The sequence below is a fragment of the Pseudoliparis swirei genome, chromosome 4 (genome assembly GCF_029220125.1).
Source record: "Pseudoliparis swirei isolate HS2019 ecotype Mariana Trench chromosome 4, NWPU_hadal_v1, whole genome shotgun sequence".
Lineage (NCBI taxonomy): Eukaryota > Metazoa > Chordata > Actinopteri > Perciformes > Liparidae > Pseudoliparis > Pseudoliparis swirei.
In genome coordinates this window covers 24,140,619-24,156,662 of record NC_079391.1, presented here as the reverse complement: position 1 = coordinate 24,156,662, position 16,044 = coordinate 24,140,619, and the positions used below count along the sequence as shown (strand labels likewise).

At 44.3% G+C, this 16,044-nt stretch overlaps 1 protein-coding gene across 1 annotated transcript in view; it reads left to right on the top strand.

Moving 5' to 3' along the window:
- The window catches only part of LOC130192550 (protein MTSS 2-like), a 76,458-nt gene that overhangs the window by 13,399 nt on the left and 47,015 nt on the right, over window positions 1–16,044 (top strand). The window contains exons 2-3 of the mRNA XM_056412618.1: window positions 10,364–10,425; window positions 10,830–10,903. Coding sequence (XP_056268593.1) covers window positions 10,364–10,425; window positions 10,830–10,903 — 136 coding nt within the window. The remainder of the gene's footprint in view (window positions 1–10,363; window positions 10,426–10,829; window positions 10,904–16,044) is intronic.

Below are 16,044 nucleotides of genomic sequence, written 5' to 3'. Positions count from 1 at the left end.
TCACTACGAGCGACCTCTTACACATTGCATTAGATCCGCTGGTATTGTACAAAATCAATATTGTAATAATAATAAGTGCAGTTTTAATGTCAGCTCTTGAATTCTTCCCGAGATGAAACTCTGGAGGTCAACAGTAACGCGCCTAAAGCCACAAATTGTTGCCGACTTTATTCAATTAGGCTCAGACAATGATGTCCCTCTTCATATGCCTGTCAAATTTCTGCTCCCACGGTTGATATTTTAGGGCTCACTCTGTCACATCTGTTTGGGTTTTCATACATGCCTCCCTGAGTGCTGCGGGTCACATTGACTGTCACTTACACAAAGTGGTCCGACGGTCGCACCTCCAGCATCGGTGGTCCCTTTCACACGATTGGAGCGGTGCAGATAATAACAACTCTCACCTCAACGAAGGAGAGGACAGAAAGAGGCCATCCTTAAACCTATACGAGCCTGAGAGATTGATGGCTGCTCGTGACCATCCTGTCCATTGACAGATCACGTAGAGGGCCCCGCCTCGGACTTGTCTTTTATATCAGTGTGCTGTCTGTCCTGTGTGTAAATCTCTGCCCACAAAACATGAATCATTTTTGATAGATAGATAGATAGATATATACTTTATTAATCCCCAAGGGGAAATTTGTCAAAATTTCTGATTTTGGGGATTTTCTGATTATGTATGAAAGAACAAACCGAGCACTACGTAGAGCTGAAAGAGGAACATGTTTACTTGTCATAGTGAGAGAGAACTGTAATGTTGTCTTTGGCTCTGGAGGAGCTTTCTAAAGTGAGGGGAAATAACCTAGGCAGGCAGGCGGCATTATGGGAAGTGTAGTCATCCAGTGTTTTGGGCGCTTCATACATACTTAATACAGGAAGGACATCATTGAGGATGTATACGCCTCTGCTGTCTCCACCTTTTTTTGTTTTGTTGCAAAGCTCCAACTTTCTGAAATTGCAAAGCCGATATTCCAGTTTGTTTTGCTTCTTTTCCCTCCCCGTCTTTCATCTTCCAGTGATGCAGCGGCGTGTCGTTTAGCGACTGCCATTGTGTAAACATTCACGGCTACCCCTGTCTGCCGTATTACATGACATTAATCTCAATTGTTTTCCCCCAAAAAACACGGTGCAGATATCCCGTCGGGCAGATGTTTCACTGATAGCGTGTCTGTGCTCTCTGGCCTTGCGGCGCAAAGACACAACAACACACAGATGGTTTTCTTTTCCCCCCTCATCACTATGTTTAGACTGGAATTAGCTGCTGCACTTCATCAATTATGCAGCGAGGCAGCCTCTGTCTCCTCATCTGCATGCAGATCTTTTTCCCTTTGAAACAAAGTGCCAGCCAATGTGCTGGGAGATGTAACCATGACTGCTTATCTACTGCGTGATCCTTTTTTATTGAAACAAGTGCACTACAAGTATACTGTCATCAAATATGTAACGATTTATCTAGTGTTGGTTCTTCTTCAGCTCCACCAAAGACGAAGGCTAAGTGTATCTGTGTCCTAGTTGAGTTGTTTACGTACGAGACATGGCAATGTTGACAACGTTGACTCTTGGTTTCACACGGGACTCGAACAGCGGTCTCCCGTGTGAACGTTGTTCTGACGATCGTGAGTCTCGGGCAGGCACACAAGAGGGCAACACACAGGATCTAACGCTTAACAGGTTTTATTATTTCTAATTTCATGCCGGTTGGGTTCCCTCTTCCCACACGCTCCGGTATTCTCTGCTCCGCCAGCATCTGCTCCTCGCCTTCGCCGCCGTTCCTCAGCTACTCCTGTTCTTAGCGGGAAGAGACACAAAAACCCTGATTCAGCCCAGCTCTGGCTGATTACACCTCATCGCGGCACCGTTTCCTGAACCACAGCCCCGCTCTGTCTCCTCTGCGGCTGAGCCTAACCAAGTCCCGCCGCCACGTGAACTACTTCCAACACTGACTTTATCACGCGTCACACCACCTGTCTTCCTCCTTTACTCCCGCCATAACTACGGCCATGTCGAGGATCAGATTTGAACAGCGCTCTAATTTTATGATATTTTCTCCTTAAATATTTGATTAAAGACCAATACAGTGCTGTCATTTCTTCTAGTTGAGGTAGTCTCGTTTGTCAGCAGAATATCTCAACAAATATATGAATGTATAATGATAAATGTTGTTGACAGATATGCCTCAGGCTGAGGAATAATTAGACATTTTACTGATACCTCGATGGTCACAGGTGACATGACCGTGAAACAAAGATAGCCCTTTATTCTAAATCCCAGGGAGATGTTTGCAGGCTGAATAAATCAATTTAACTTTATAGTACAGTGAAAGAAATCTGCATATTCCAGTAGGCCCTGTAGGTTTGAATTATTTATTTGGAGAATAGTGAAATCATTAGTGTATCAAATTGTATTTTAAAGCAGGACAGTGAGCCCTATATGCAGATATACCAACCACACCATTCTCTTTGGGAGACATGCAAATAGAAAATATGGAGCATTTTTTTCTGTGGTTTATAGATCCATCCCCAACCGTGACAAATAAAATGTGAGTGTGATCTTCTTTTTCAAAACTCCCAGCCAGTCGATTATACATGCTAATACACTGCAAAATTAGCTCCTTTTGTTTGGTTCTCGCGGGTTTTTTTAATGTGTGAATTGGCTCGATTATACAAAAATAAATAATCTGGCTAATCCCGACATCCTTCTCCGCCTGCCTCCACCCTTCTTCGCTCTCCCCTCTGTCTCTCTAGCTGGATTTCCTCTGTTTTCCTGTCTTGCTGTGGGGGAAACAAAGGGAACAAAAGGCCGAGAGGAGACAGTAAGCTTCTCATCCACTGCAGTGCGTGGTGGAGTGGAGCTCTCAGCAGAGCACTGAGCAGGACTGGGGTGGACTGGTAATGCTCTGAGAACTCGGCCAGAGGACTGTTGACAGCACCCCAGAGTCCAGAGTCAGGACCAGATGAAACGGAGGATTACTTGAGGAAACACCGTGAGAGAAAAAAGGGAATAAATATGTTATATATATATATACAGTATATATTGTCATGTCACGTTTGTCAGGTGGCCGCTGTACTGGAGTGGGAATGTAGCGTCCCTCCACTACCTGTCCCCTTGTGATGCCACAATATACAGTATATATATGTATTGGCCCGTATTAGGAATGAGGGATTATTATTGGACCGGACGATGGAAGGGTCGAGTACACTGTTGGATAAAACAGGAATCACGTGGCGTGTGATAGTATTGTTTACTTTTTATTTATTTCCACACACAAAAGAGAAGGGTTGAACCTGATTGATATAATTTGAAATGGCAATTTATTTATTCATAAAACACACACGATGACTGCAGGAGAACGTCCACACATCTGCTTAGAAATCCTACTCGTAAAACTGACAATCCTCATAGTTTATCAGATCTTTCTCATAATCCTGTTCAGAGGTTTTCTTCAGTAACACAATTCATCCAGGCGATTGTTCTCTGTATACTTCTGGTCACAGTGCAAACAGAAACTAGTAGCTGGTAGCAAATAACTTTTCTTGATGTGGATTCGTCCAAATGACAACAAATATAGAAGACTGACCCGACTTAATGGCCATTTTGTGTTTGCTTCATTTATTCTGCATGACACTTTGTTCTTTTTGGCACATTTCTTGTCGTGGGAAGGTGTTATTTGGTTGTGTTCTGCCCTCAACCAATCAGTAGCGAGTGACACATCCGATGTCCCTTTCTGCTGTAGCGGATGCGGGGGATAACGTCACACATTTTTTTCTCACATTGATCCAATAAATATGTCCATTTAAGAAATGGGATGGATGTGAGCCTCTGAGTCAGTCTCATGCAGTCGTTTATATATATCGTTTCATATTAAATGGATTATTTAATGGGAAGATGACGTCCCATTCTTAATCCAGCCTATTATCTCTGATTGGTCGACTGTTTCACCGACTGGCAGAAACAGCAGTCAATGGGCACAACACCAGATCTATTTCTATCACTGCAGGAGTGTTGAGAGAAGGGGGGGGGGGCATTTGCAGCCCATGGGAAAACCATTATCTCCATGGCAACATTAAACTTCTTGTTAATGCCATCCAAAACATGGTGGTTTCCACTGTTGGAACAAAAACCATGAAGAATATCCCTTGCTGGTTTCACACTATCAATACATGTTTGTAATCGGAATGTCCCATTAAAATAGTTCTTGCTTTACATCCCTAGAACACTGATACTCTAGTCTCAATTGTTGTACTCAAGGAGAATTGCTCATGAGTGGACAACTAATTTATTCAGATCTGCCACAAAGAGGAGACACGTAACCACTTTCATGAGGCTAATAAATGAGAACAAACCGTCCTCTACTTCTCTGGAGACTGAACAACACAGACCAGTTTGCTGTTTCCCAAGACCTTCACTGTCTCTGGCCAATCGGGAAGGATCTTTTGAATTTGGGCCACTTTAACCCGGGTGGCATCAGACGCCATTAGAAGTCAACTTGCAGTGAAATGGCAAGATATATCCTTCAAATGTGCCCTCTGAAGGAGCATGACTAACATTACAGCAGCAACCATCACAGGACTTTAACCCAGGAGACCGGTGTTTGGTTCCCAACCAAAGGTTTTGACACCAAGAGTCAGTATGTGACGTGGCGAAACTAAACAAAAGAACATACATATCACAAATTCACAGTTCAGGAACATTACTCTTCTTTCCAAAGGAACTATACCAGATCTGCAGCATCACTGACAACATATTACAATATATGGCATTTTTCGGCTGAGACATGTGACCAATGAACAGAAGCCATCCTCCAGTACACATGCTGATTGTCAGTGATCATCAGCGTTTTAGCTGAAGGAGGGATGGTATGGGGTCAGATCAGTCTCAATAATTGCAAATGCACCCAGAGAGACTCACAAATGCAACACGAAGATTCACAAATGCGCACAGAGAGATAAGTCACGCCCCTCTAAATTGAGAATGAAGCGAATGATGCTCATGTGATTGGTTGAAAATGAGGGCGACATCATATGTTTAAAAAAAATGCATTTACCAATTGAGCCACGGCAGGGGAGTCCCAAAAATCTGTGCACAAATGTGTAGCGATCCACAAACAAATGCATTGCGATCGAAACATTAATACATATAAATCCACAAACAAATAAAAAAATCCACCTATAAATGCAAAAATATATTTGTGTTTATTCTTTTACATTTAGAATAAATCTGATTTTATTTACGTGTGCATTGGAATGTATTTGTGAATCTTTCTGCGTGCATTTGTAAATTGAATATATTTATGAATTGTTCTGTGCGCATTTGTGAATCTGAGTTTTTGCATTTGTGAGTCTCTCTGCGTGCATTTGCAATTATTGAGACTGATCTGACCCCAAAGGATGGTGGTGAAAGGAAGGAAAGGAAACAAAATCTATCAATTACAGATTTTTCCCTGAAGATCGAGGACTGTCGCCTGAAGAAAAGAAGGAAGGAAGGAAGGAAGAGGGAGGAGTCTTACACGGTTGCTGACCATCGGACTGACCACACCAAAAGTGTCAATGCTGCCAGGAGCCAGATCTCCGGTGTGATTGGTTATCGCTGCAATATTCAAAGCTCTTTGTGATCTCGGCCGCCTGAACGCGGCAGCTCGCCACATTCAGACTTGCTCCATCCTGGCCGAGGCTAGCGATTTGAGAAAGGGGAAGGAAGGGAGGGTGGAAGGAAGAAGGAAAGGTGAAGAATCCAGGAAATGTGCAAAGACAGGAAAAAGTCCCTCGTCTCATTCAATTCAATTCAGTTTTTTTGTATAGCCCAATTTTACAAATTACAAATTTGTCTCGGAGTGCTTTACAATCTGTACACACAGACATCCCTGCCCCAAAACCTCACATCGGACCAGGAAAAACTCCCAAATAACCCTTCAGGGGGGAAAAAAGGGAAGAAACCTTCAGGAGAGCAACAGAGGAGGATCCCTCTCCAGGATGGACAGATGCAATAGATGTAATGTGTACAGAAGGACAGATTTAGAGTTAAAATACATTCAATGAATATGACAGAGTGTATGAATAGTTCATAGTAGGCATATTCCACGATGGAGACCTCCACGATCCATCAGGCAGATGGCGGTGGGGAGGAGGAGTGGGCGGAGTCTCAACAGGACAGTGGCGTAGTCGGTAGCAGGAATTCCACGACCCAGACCTCGATGATCCATCAGGCAGATAGGATCTATGCCGTCTCATAGGGTCCGATGACCCCATGAGACGTGAAGTCAAAAGGACTCCGGGGAGAAAGCAGAGTTAGTAACGTGTGATTGAGAGATGAAAATTCATCCTTAAGGAGAGAAAAAAGAGGAGATAGGTACTCAGTGCATCCTAAAACGTCCCCCGGCAGCTATAAGCCTATAGCAGCATATCAAGGGCTGGACCAGGTGAACCTGATTCAGCCCTAACTATAAGCTCTGTCAAAGAGGAAGGTCTTAAGTCTACTCTTAAACGAGGTGACTGTGTCTGCCTCCCGGACTGAAATTGGAAGCTGGTTCCATAAAAGAGGAGCTTGATAACTAAAGGCTCTGGCTCCCATTCTACTTTTTAAGACTCTAGGAACTACAAGTAGTCCCGCATTTAGTGAGCGCAGCTCTCTAGTGGGGCAATATGGTACTACAAGCTCCTTAAGATATGATGGAGCATCACCAATCAAGGCTTTGTACGTTAAGAGAAGAATTTTAAAAGTGATTCTTGATTTTACTGGGAGCCAGTGCAGAGCAGCTAGTGCAGGAGTGATGTGATCTATTTTCTTAGTTTTAGTGAGAACACGAGCTGCAGCATTCTGGATCAACTGGAGGGACCTAAGAGATTTATTAGAGCAGCCTGATAATAAGGAGTTGCAGTAATCCAGTCTCAAGTAACGAACGTGAACCAATTTTTCTGCATCTTTTGAGACAAGATGTGCCTGATTTTGAAATATTACGTAGATGAAAGAATGCAGTCCTTGAGATTTGCTTTACGTGGGAGTTAAAGGACAAGTCCCGATCAAAGATAACGCCAAGATTCTTTACAGTGGTGTTGGATGCTAGGGCAATGCCGTCTACAGAAACCACATCACCAGATAATTGATCTCTGAGGTGCTCAGGGCCGAGTAAAATTACTTCGGTTTTGTCTGAGTTTAACATCAAGAAGTTGCAGGTCATCCATGTTTTTATGTCTTTAAGACATGCTTGAATTTTACTTAGTTGGTTGGTTTCCTCTGGTTTTATCGATACATATAGTTGAGTATCATCTGCATAGCAATGAAAGTGACACAAAGACAACGGGAGTGTGCCCCTTTGACACGATACATTAGAATATGGTTCACGCTAATATTTAAAGCGATAAGAAGAAGCAAAGAGGGAGGATGTATTCTTAGCTGCGATGCAATTACACAGCCCTGCTGACTTTCTTTGGGGTGACACAGGAAGTGGTGACGTAATACTATACAATCCCAAAGCTTTTTTCTCACACTCTCTGTCTCCTGCTCCGTGTCCCTCGCAGACACACACAAACAAACAAACACGCACACACACACACACACACACACTGTATTTGCCCACCGCCCGGGCCATCGTGACATCCCTACAATCATGTGAGCGCAGTGGTTGACGTTGCGGTCTTTGAGCCCACCGGCCCGAGACAAACACACTCTCACAGACACATTTGTTTTGCGTGAAGTTCTCAGGCTGACGTCCTTAAAACTTGAATCCATGAGAATTCTCAAAGCACATGTTTGACCTCGGACAGGCCCCGTCTTTGTGAGATCACTTCCCCAATTTCAACCATGCAGACCTTTAAAGATTCATCAAAAGAAAAGCGTCACATTTTTTAATAACCGTATTTGTTTTGTGCACCACAGATGGACATTCATGACATGTTCTGTTATCTTAGGACTTCTTAAGGTGCGTTCACACCAAAAGCGAAACTATTTTTTCGCGCGACTGAATCCCATGAAAAGTCAACGTACAGACGCGTGTGGCTGCGATAGACGGGATATTTTCCCGGGCGGCGCGTTTGGGGCGACGTGATGTGAGCGACACGTTTCCAGCGGCGCAATTTTCGCCCCGAGTTGAAATATTTCCACTTTGAGGCGGTCATCTCACAACTCGGGCCAATCAGCTCTTGAGTTCCGCTCTCGTAGCGCTGGAAGCGGAAGTCTTTCAGACGTAACAGTAACTTCATCGGTGAAAGTGACCGAGCTGAGTGAGCCTACGGGTGATGTCATGATTCCAAACACGAGGGCGTTAGTGTGTGGGACGTCCACAACAAATATAAAGCAGAACTAGTGGTTAGTTATTCTGGTGGATGAAGGAGATGATAACGGTCTTTACGGAGACGAGACACGGAGATAAGCCCCGCCCCTCGTGGAGCGTCTCGACGCTTATGGCGAGAACACGGTGAATGTTCGAGCGAGTAAACTCACGCGTTTTGGGTGACGCGAAAAATAGGTTAGCTTTTGGTGTGAACGCACCTTTATAAAGAGAGGCCAGCTGCCTTCTCTAGGTCCGCCTCCATTGCGTTAGCATCTGCATCCACATCTCACTGTTCAGAAAGCGGACGCAGGTTTCCTGTGGAGTTATATAATCCATCTACTGCAGCTCATTATACAGGAATTCAACACTAAGTGATTTAATAGAACTTGTAAGTTTAGCTTCTCATCATATTTTATAGAGCATGTGTCTGAGTGGTAAAAAGGTATCCGGGCCGGGGATAAGATGCTGAGTGTTCACCCGTATCCAGTGGCTTTATGAACATACTTTGAGACCACGAAGACGGACGGTAGGAAAAAAGAAATAATACGTTTCCTCTGAGATCACAGTCAATCATCACTTGGTCACTTGCCACCAGACTCTTTTACCGTATGGAAATGCACAAAATATGCTGATGAGATGCAGGGCTGCTTACGTGTGTGTGTGTGTGTGTGTGTGTGTGTCGGGAGGCATGGGCACTTCAAACAGCCTGCAAGGGGGACAGAGCAGGCGTAATGTGTGTGTGTGTGTGTGTGTGTGTGTATGGATGGTGGAGGGGTAGCTTTTGGTACCATGGGGAAATAGGACTGTGATTTCAGACCAAATTAAGCCACATCAAACAGGCCAGATCAAAGAGTATACAGCCCTCAGTCTCTCTGCCAGTCTGACATCACGACAGGATGCCCCGGCACACACACACACACACACTCACGTACACACTTTCCAACTCTCGCTTTCATTTTTCATTATTTTCTGCATTTCCTTAAGTTTCTTTCTTATTTCATCTCGCCAATTTTTTCATATCCTTTTGTTTCTGTTCCGTATCTTCTTTCTCCCCCACCTCACCCTCTTTCCACCCGCGCCCCATGCTCAAAATCCGCTGGCATTTAACAGGGTTGTAGGTTAACCTGTATCAAATATAATGTTAAGTGTGCTGAGGCGGGGGGGGGGGGGGGGGGACTGGTTCAGCTTTCAATTTAGTTTGCCGTGCCGGCTGCTGTCGTCGGACCTTTGATGCTGCCTGATGCCAGTGTGGCTGTCAAGTGATCCGTATATATATATATATATACATATTTATATATGTGTGTGTGTGTGTTTTGGTAGACAGATGAGATGCCTGCATGGACAGGAGAGGAGGGGTGGCTGCTTTTTTGGGGGTGCGGGGGGTGAAACCAGGAGGAGAGTAGGGGTGTGTGTGAGTAGAAAAAGACAATCTGGAATTTAATCGATGACAGAAGCTAAGAATGTGAGAGATGCAGATGTGAGAGATGCAGATGTGAGAGATGCAGATGTGAGAGATGCAGAGGTTCGGGAGGAGAACAACGTGTTTGTGATCAAGTTATTGGCAGAAATAGCAAATCCTATTATATTATACTAAAAATCCCCGCAACCCTAAAAAAACCATAAGCGGTTTGGATAATGGCACGGAATTATATTATAATTTGTTCTATTCTTTTACGTGACCTTAGCACGAGCCGTTTATATATCGGCATAGAGAGAGTTCGTAATGTTGCACCGCCACGTTTCTACAGTAGCCCAGAAGGGACACACCGCATACTGGCTCCAGAAAGGCATGTTTGCATTCCTACGGCACCTGAAGGCCACCTTTATTTCTCCGACGTGCTTGGAAAGGGAGGGCTGAGCAGAGGGGCTTTTATTATTTGGATACAATGTACAATCTCACCACCAGAGGCCACTAGCTTCTACACACTGCTCCTTTAAAGCTGGTTAATTACCACATCATACATTTCCCAAACATGTCTTCACTTTAGAAGTATTTCTCTCTCTCTCTCTCTCTCTCTCCCACACGCTGTGTGTGTAAGATATGTTAATAATCAATATATCTGTCAATATTAATGTCCATTGTCTGTGTGTTGCCAGTGCTCCTATCCTGTGTGGGAGGACTTCACCGCCAAGGCAACCAAGCTGCATTCCCAGCTCCGGTAAGTTTCTTTGACAACAAAACAAAATACTATTACAAACTTCAAATAAATTCACTTTCTAAATCGTAAAACTGAATATTTTAAGGTTCATTGAACTAAAGAATTTGAGGATGAGATGGTCAGACTGTCAATATTGTGTTTTTATTTTGATTTAAGTAGCTATTTCTTGAATTGACAAGAATTCTGAAAACAAAATGTGAAAAAAAGAACATTAAGACCTAATGACATCATGAGTACTGGATGCAACATCATACTAATAGTTAACATCCACTATGTTAAAAGGAATGGACCAAGTGAAACATGCCATCGCTAAAAAAACAGTGAAAAACCAAACGGCTGAATATGCGAGTTAGAATTATAATACCATTTCATCTTAAAGTAATAAGTGTTCCCTTTTGCTCTAGAACCACTGTCCTGGCTGCTGTGGCCTTTCTGGATGCCTTTCAGAAGGTGGCAGACATGGCTACTAACACCAGAGGTACAATAACAGCCGTGTGTATGTCTGTGTGTGTGTGTGTGTGTGTGTGTGTGCGTGTCATAGTGAGAAACAATTCCCAGCTGTTTTTAGTTTTCCAAAGCTGTGCTTCTCTGAATCGCCTTGTTGAGATTCTTATCAACCAGCCTGCACAATTCTCCTTAAACTTATAAAAGTGTTTCCAACATCCTGAAGGTACTGTGTCCCAAACTTTAAAGCAGTTGGTCTGCATTGTTTACAGAGACGATAAACAGAAAATTGATGTATTCATCATGTTGAGGGCAGTAAAAGCTTTTTGTGTCACGGGACGGATTGTGTCAGTTTTCCATTATAGCGTGTAGCAAACTGTGTCTGAGAAGTGGAAGTAGTCACCGTGACGAGTCCCCTTGGACTGGCGTTTTGAAGCCGACTGTTGTTGCAACCAGACACAAGAGGGCGGAGTTTAGCACAACTCAACACTGAACAAAGGGGGACACAAATGTGTCAATTAACTTCCATGAACGAAAAAATACACTGTGACTTGAAACTAGAGATTAAGACCATAAAGTCTTGTTCACAATGTTTACTGAGGTAATAAATGCCCCCCTGAAGGACACCAGGTTTCAAGCACCTCCTCATTTGCTTCACTTTTCAGACCTGAAGCTGGCCGCCTACTTTTTGGAGGCAGCTACCAGTATTTTGGGGTAGAAGCTACTGTTAGTAGAAGCGTGAACATCCTGAGTTCAGTTTTATTATTGTCACACTTCTGTGCTGCGGTGCCAGTTGATGTGTTGATGCGCTCATAGTTTATTTCTCACGACTTGCAGAGCTAACTGCGTAAACTCTTGCTTCCCACTCTAATTGCGGTACTCTCACAATCCCATGTGTTTTCTTGGCCAGCCAGACCCAGGGCATGTGTTAGAAAGTGTCGACACCATACATTTACCTTGTGTTTTCACTGTTTTATCAAGTCGGATCACATACTTAAAATATCCATTAATCTATCATGACATTCTGTCGATGTGTCTTCCATCCCGCTGCTGCGAGCACATCCTGGATTATTTGAAAGTGTTAATGCAAACTGTGCTACACTCTTCATAGAGTGCTGGTGAATGGACTCTATTTGTGTTTTCTGGCTCGGCATTCTCAATATTTCCTTGCGTGGGCTTCGAGCCGGCCGCTAGTTTTAATAGAGTGTGGGCTGAGAGCTGAGCGGGTCAGACAAACACTCACCGCCCACTGCAGGCTGCAGCAGCGCGGAAGGAGGACCGCTTTGGCTGTAACACATGAGACTTTCTCTTCCTGTCGGCATATAGGTGCAGCTGCTAGACAGTGGGTGTGATGTCGATGTGTGTGTGTGTAGGTGGGGGTAGAGGTGTGGGGGAGGGGCCCCCAGGTGGGACCCCACAGAGGAGGGTACAGGAAGAGGCACATGCTGCTTTTACAGGCCAAACAGGAAATCACCAAGCTCCATCAGCTCATTACGCCGCAACATCGCTCCCAGCGAGAGGCCAGGCGATCACACGGCCGGCGATGACATGCAGATGCAGGCCGAGACGCATCAGAGGCTCCTTGTACTCTCCGCGCTGATGAGTCAGTGCCGCCGGAGTCCATTTGTCACATTTCCGTACAATCGCTGTTCTTCCGCAGTGTGTGGTGTCCTCTAATAGATCCGTTAAATGGATGGAGGCAGAAGACGGCGCCAATAATGACGCTCTCTGTCTTCCTGCCATTCGCCGTTTCAATGTGCCGCTTATTACAGTGCCCGTGTGTTTGTGTTTGTGTATGTGTGTGTGTGTGTGTGTGTGTGTGTGTGTGAGAATCGAGCCCAAAGGGTACTGATGACCCTGTGCTGTGCTTTTGTACCGACTCTCGTTTCAGAGCCTGCGTTGGCCGTGTTTCCATACAGCCCTTCAAGCAAGTTCTACGTCTACCGTGTATTTATGAGGATTATGGTGTCGTGGAATGGCACTGTATAGCTACTAATGATATCAATATTTAATCAGGTTGAATATAGCAAGTCTTATTATATAGTTAAATAAAACTAATTTCCACTCGGATCTGAGTCATATCATTCAGGAGGTTCACCTTCGAGGTCTTTATGGTTCGACTCAACGGGGCGATGTGGGTCGGTCCATCAATCTGTCCAGACGGACACTTTGTGTTGCCGTGAACGTGGGCACAGGAGTGATGGTGAAATGAATGATGTTGAATTTAGGATGAATGGTTTGATTTCTTCACATTGTTTCGACTGAAACACGGACGACATTCCCATGAGCCTCACGCTAGACAAACACTATGAACACGTTTACACATATCTAATTTAGCATGCTGGCGTTGTGAGCGTCCTCGTTCAATGAAGCCGAACGTAACCAAACCCCATCCGACAAACTGTTGTCTCTTTGGCAAATGAACCCACACTGGAACTGTCAGCAGTTTTCACATTTTCCTGAAAAACTTGTGCAGAGAAGATAACTTTCAGAGATTGATGAAGATTTCCAGCTACCTAATAACGTGGCGACATATTTTGATGTTAATGTACACAACAGTATGCAATTATTCTAATTAAACACAGGCACACATACTTTTTGGCTTTTAGTTAATGATTTAGGAGCCACCAATGTTGTTAAGAATGTTGTTAAGTACGCTTCGTGTCATCTCGCACACACCTAGGCCACGCCCCTAGCTGCAAAACAGATTCACGCATCATGACATGCAATCCAGCTGCGGCGCATTTTCCTTCTAACCATCTTCCGAGGGGTCGGATGGGTGGAGGCCGGTAGAGTTTTGGACCCAGAAGCAGAACTCGAACAAAGGTTTGCGAGAGTTTATGAAGGCAAGCTGAGGATATGGACCGGAAGAATCAAAGGATATCATAGATACATTCGGAAAGTAATAACACGAGGTACACATGTCGGGAATAGATGACAGAAAATGCTGGACTGTTCAATAATGTGTTGTCTGTATGATCCACAGAAAGGTAATAGTACATAGCTGTATTCTCTAAATACAAACTGTTTCAGGTGTCCAATGGGAACTCGTCCCTCCAATCAGCAACTTGTGGTTCTGATTCGCAGGATCACGGCCACGCCTTGTTTTTCTGCTTTTGGGCCTAGATATGTTCAGCCGTCCATATTTAGCTGAAAACATTCAAATACGGCAACATGGAGGGGGCGAGCAACAGTTTTGTTTGTGCTTGTGATGGCGTGTGTGTGTGTGAGAGAGAGAGAGAGAGAAAGAAGGAGAGAGAGTTGGTGAAATTGAGCAGGAGGACATGTGCAGGTGTGAGGGGTACATTTGAGTGCAACCTTGTGTGTGTGTGTGAGGGAAAGAGCATACCACAGAAAAATGGAAGCACATAAACAAACACACAACACGCCCACTGACCTGATGTGGGTAGATGGCCCTGCGTGTGTGTGTGCGTGAGTGTGTGTGTGTGGTGTTTCCCAGGTTTAAAGACCTGTCCGTGGTGCTCTGTTGAACCCCTCCTCTTCCTCCTTCTCTCAGTGAGCAGACACACAGCCAGCCAATGACAGCCAGCATGGTTTGCTCCTTCTATGTTTCATTTCAAAGGGATTTCTTGTCACTTTATTTTCTGCTGGAAACAGTTTGAGAACTTTCTTCTAAAAAGCTGAAACCGCCCGAAAGAGAGCGTGTCCAAAGTTCGCTGCCGTTACATCCGAAGCAGCCGACACTTATAGGCCTCGCTGGCCTTTTCTTCCTTCGACGAGTCATGATTGAGTTCGGCCACAGACTCTGAATTATCTCTCCTTTCAGATGACTTTATATTCATCTGAAACGAGCACATTCATAACGGGAACAGGGACATGGTGGTTTTGAGTTTGTGTGACTGTGTGAGGGCCGTGTGGCTTCTCTCCTCTCCAGCTTTGTTCCATCCGACCACGACGTGACACTTTTATTTGGTTAATGTCTTCAGAACTTAAATGACTTTCAAACCGATACCACGACGGGTGTCCCGGGTCCCTCTTCATGTCGTATGTACACAGATATTAGGTACGTCATGCAGGAATTATGATACAGAAGTATATGTTGAACTTTTACTTCACTGAGACGCGTCTGGTTTGAAATAACTTTATTGGTTTTAGGTACGAATGTAACAAGCTGTTGAACAGATGAATAAAAAGTCATGGGCTTTAGTTTTTTAATTTGTGTATTCAGCACTGTGGTGTGGATAGCCACCACTATCGTAAAGATGTGTGTGTGTGTACCCATTTATAAGTTGTGTTCAGGAAAACGGTCTGCTGAAAAAGCACCACTTTCTGTCTTTCTGTTTGATTCATCAGCTCTTCTCTCTTTATTCCCATGGTGACAATAACGACGATGTCTATGATGATGATGATGCATCTTGTTTTATCGCCAACTTTCTCTCTCTCTTTTCGTCTCTTCACACCCTCTCTGCAGTAGCAGTAACACTTGGGTCAGGTCCCTCACTATGCACACTTGGCACAAGGATCAGTTGTAAAGCTCCACTGTGTGTGTGTGTTTGTGTGTCTGTAGATGATGATCTGATGGTGCAGAATGCTTGTGTTTTTATTGCTAGGCTAGGTTGCTGGATCTGAATGCATTATTCATATCAATACTTATAATACACACACACACACACACACACACACACAGACACTCTGATGCTTCCTCCCCCCTCTTTCATTGTATGTGACTGAGTATGTTTACAGGGAATGGATTGTGGATCAGCTGGCCATTCAGTGAATGCAGAGTCGTCAGTCCAAGTACACGTCTGACGTGTGATTGACTATATATTGACTCTATATTGAGTATATATTGACTATATTTCCTTCCAATTGCTTTTCATCTGTGAAATGATCCCCGACTGTACACAGCATGAACATGAGTGAATGTTTATTCTTCCGCTAAACAAGAAGTGGGGCGGGAACAACTTGGGATGGTGGAAACAAGAATGAAATAGGCTGAAAAACTCATTTCCACCATTTTTATCTTCCTCAGCGACGCCACAGGAAGGGAGCTGGGGGGGGGGCGGCAGGAAGCAATGAAGTTTATGGGAAATGTGGTCTTAATTTTGAAAAACACTACCACCACCAATAACACCACTGATGTGACCATGGAGGCTGATGCGTTCACAGTCATTTCCCCAAGGTGGGAATTTGACTTTTGAGACACACGGCACA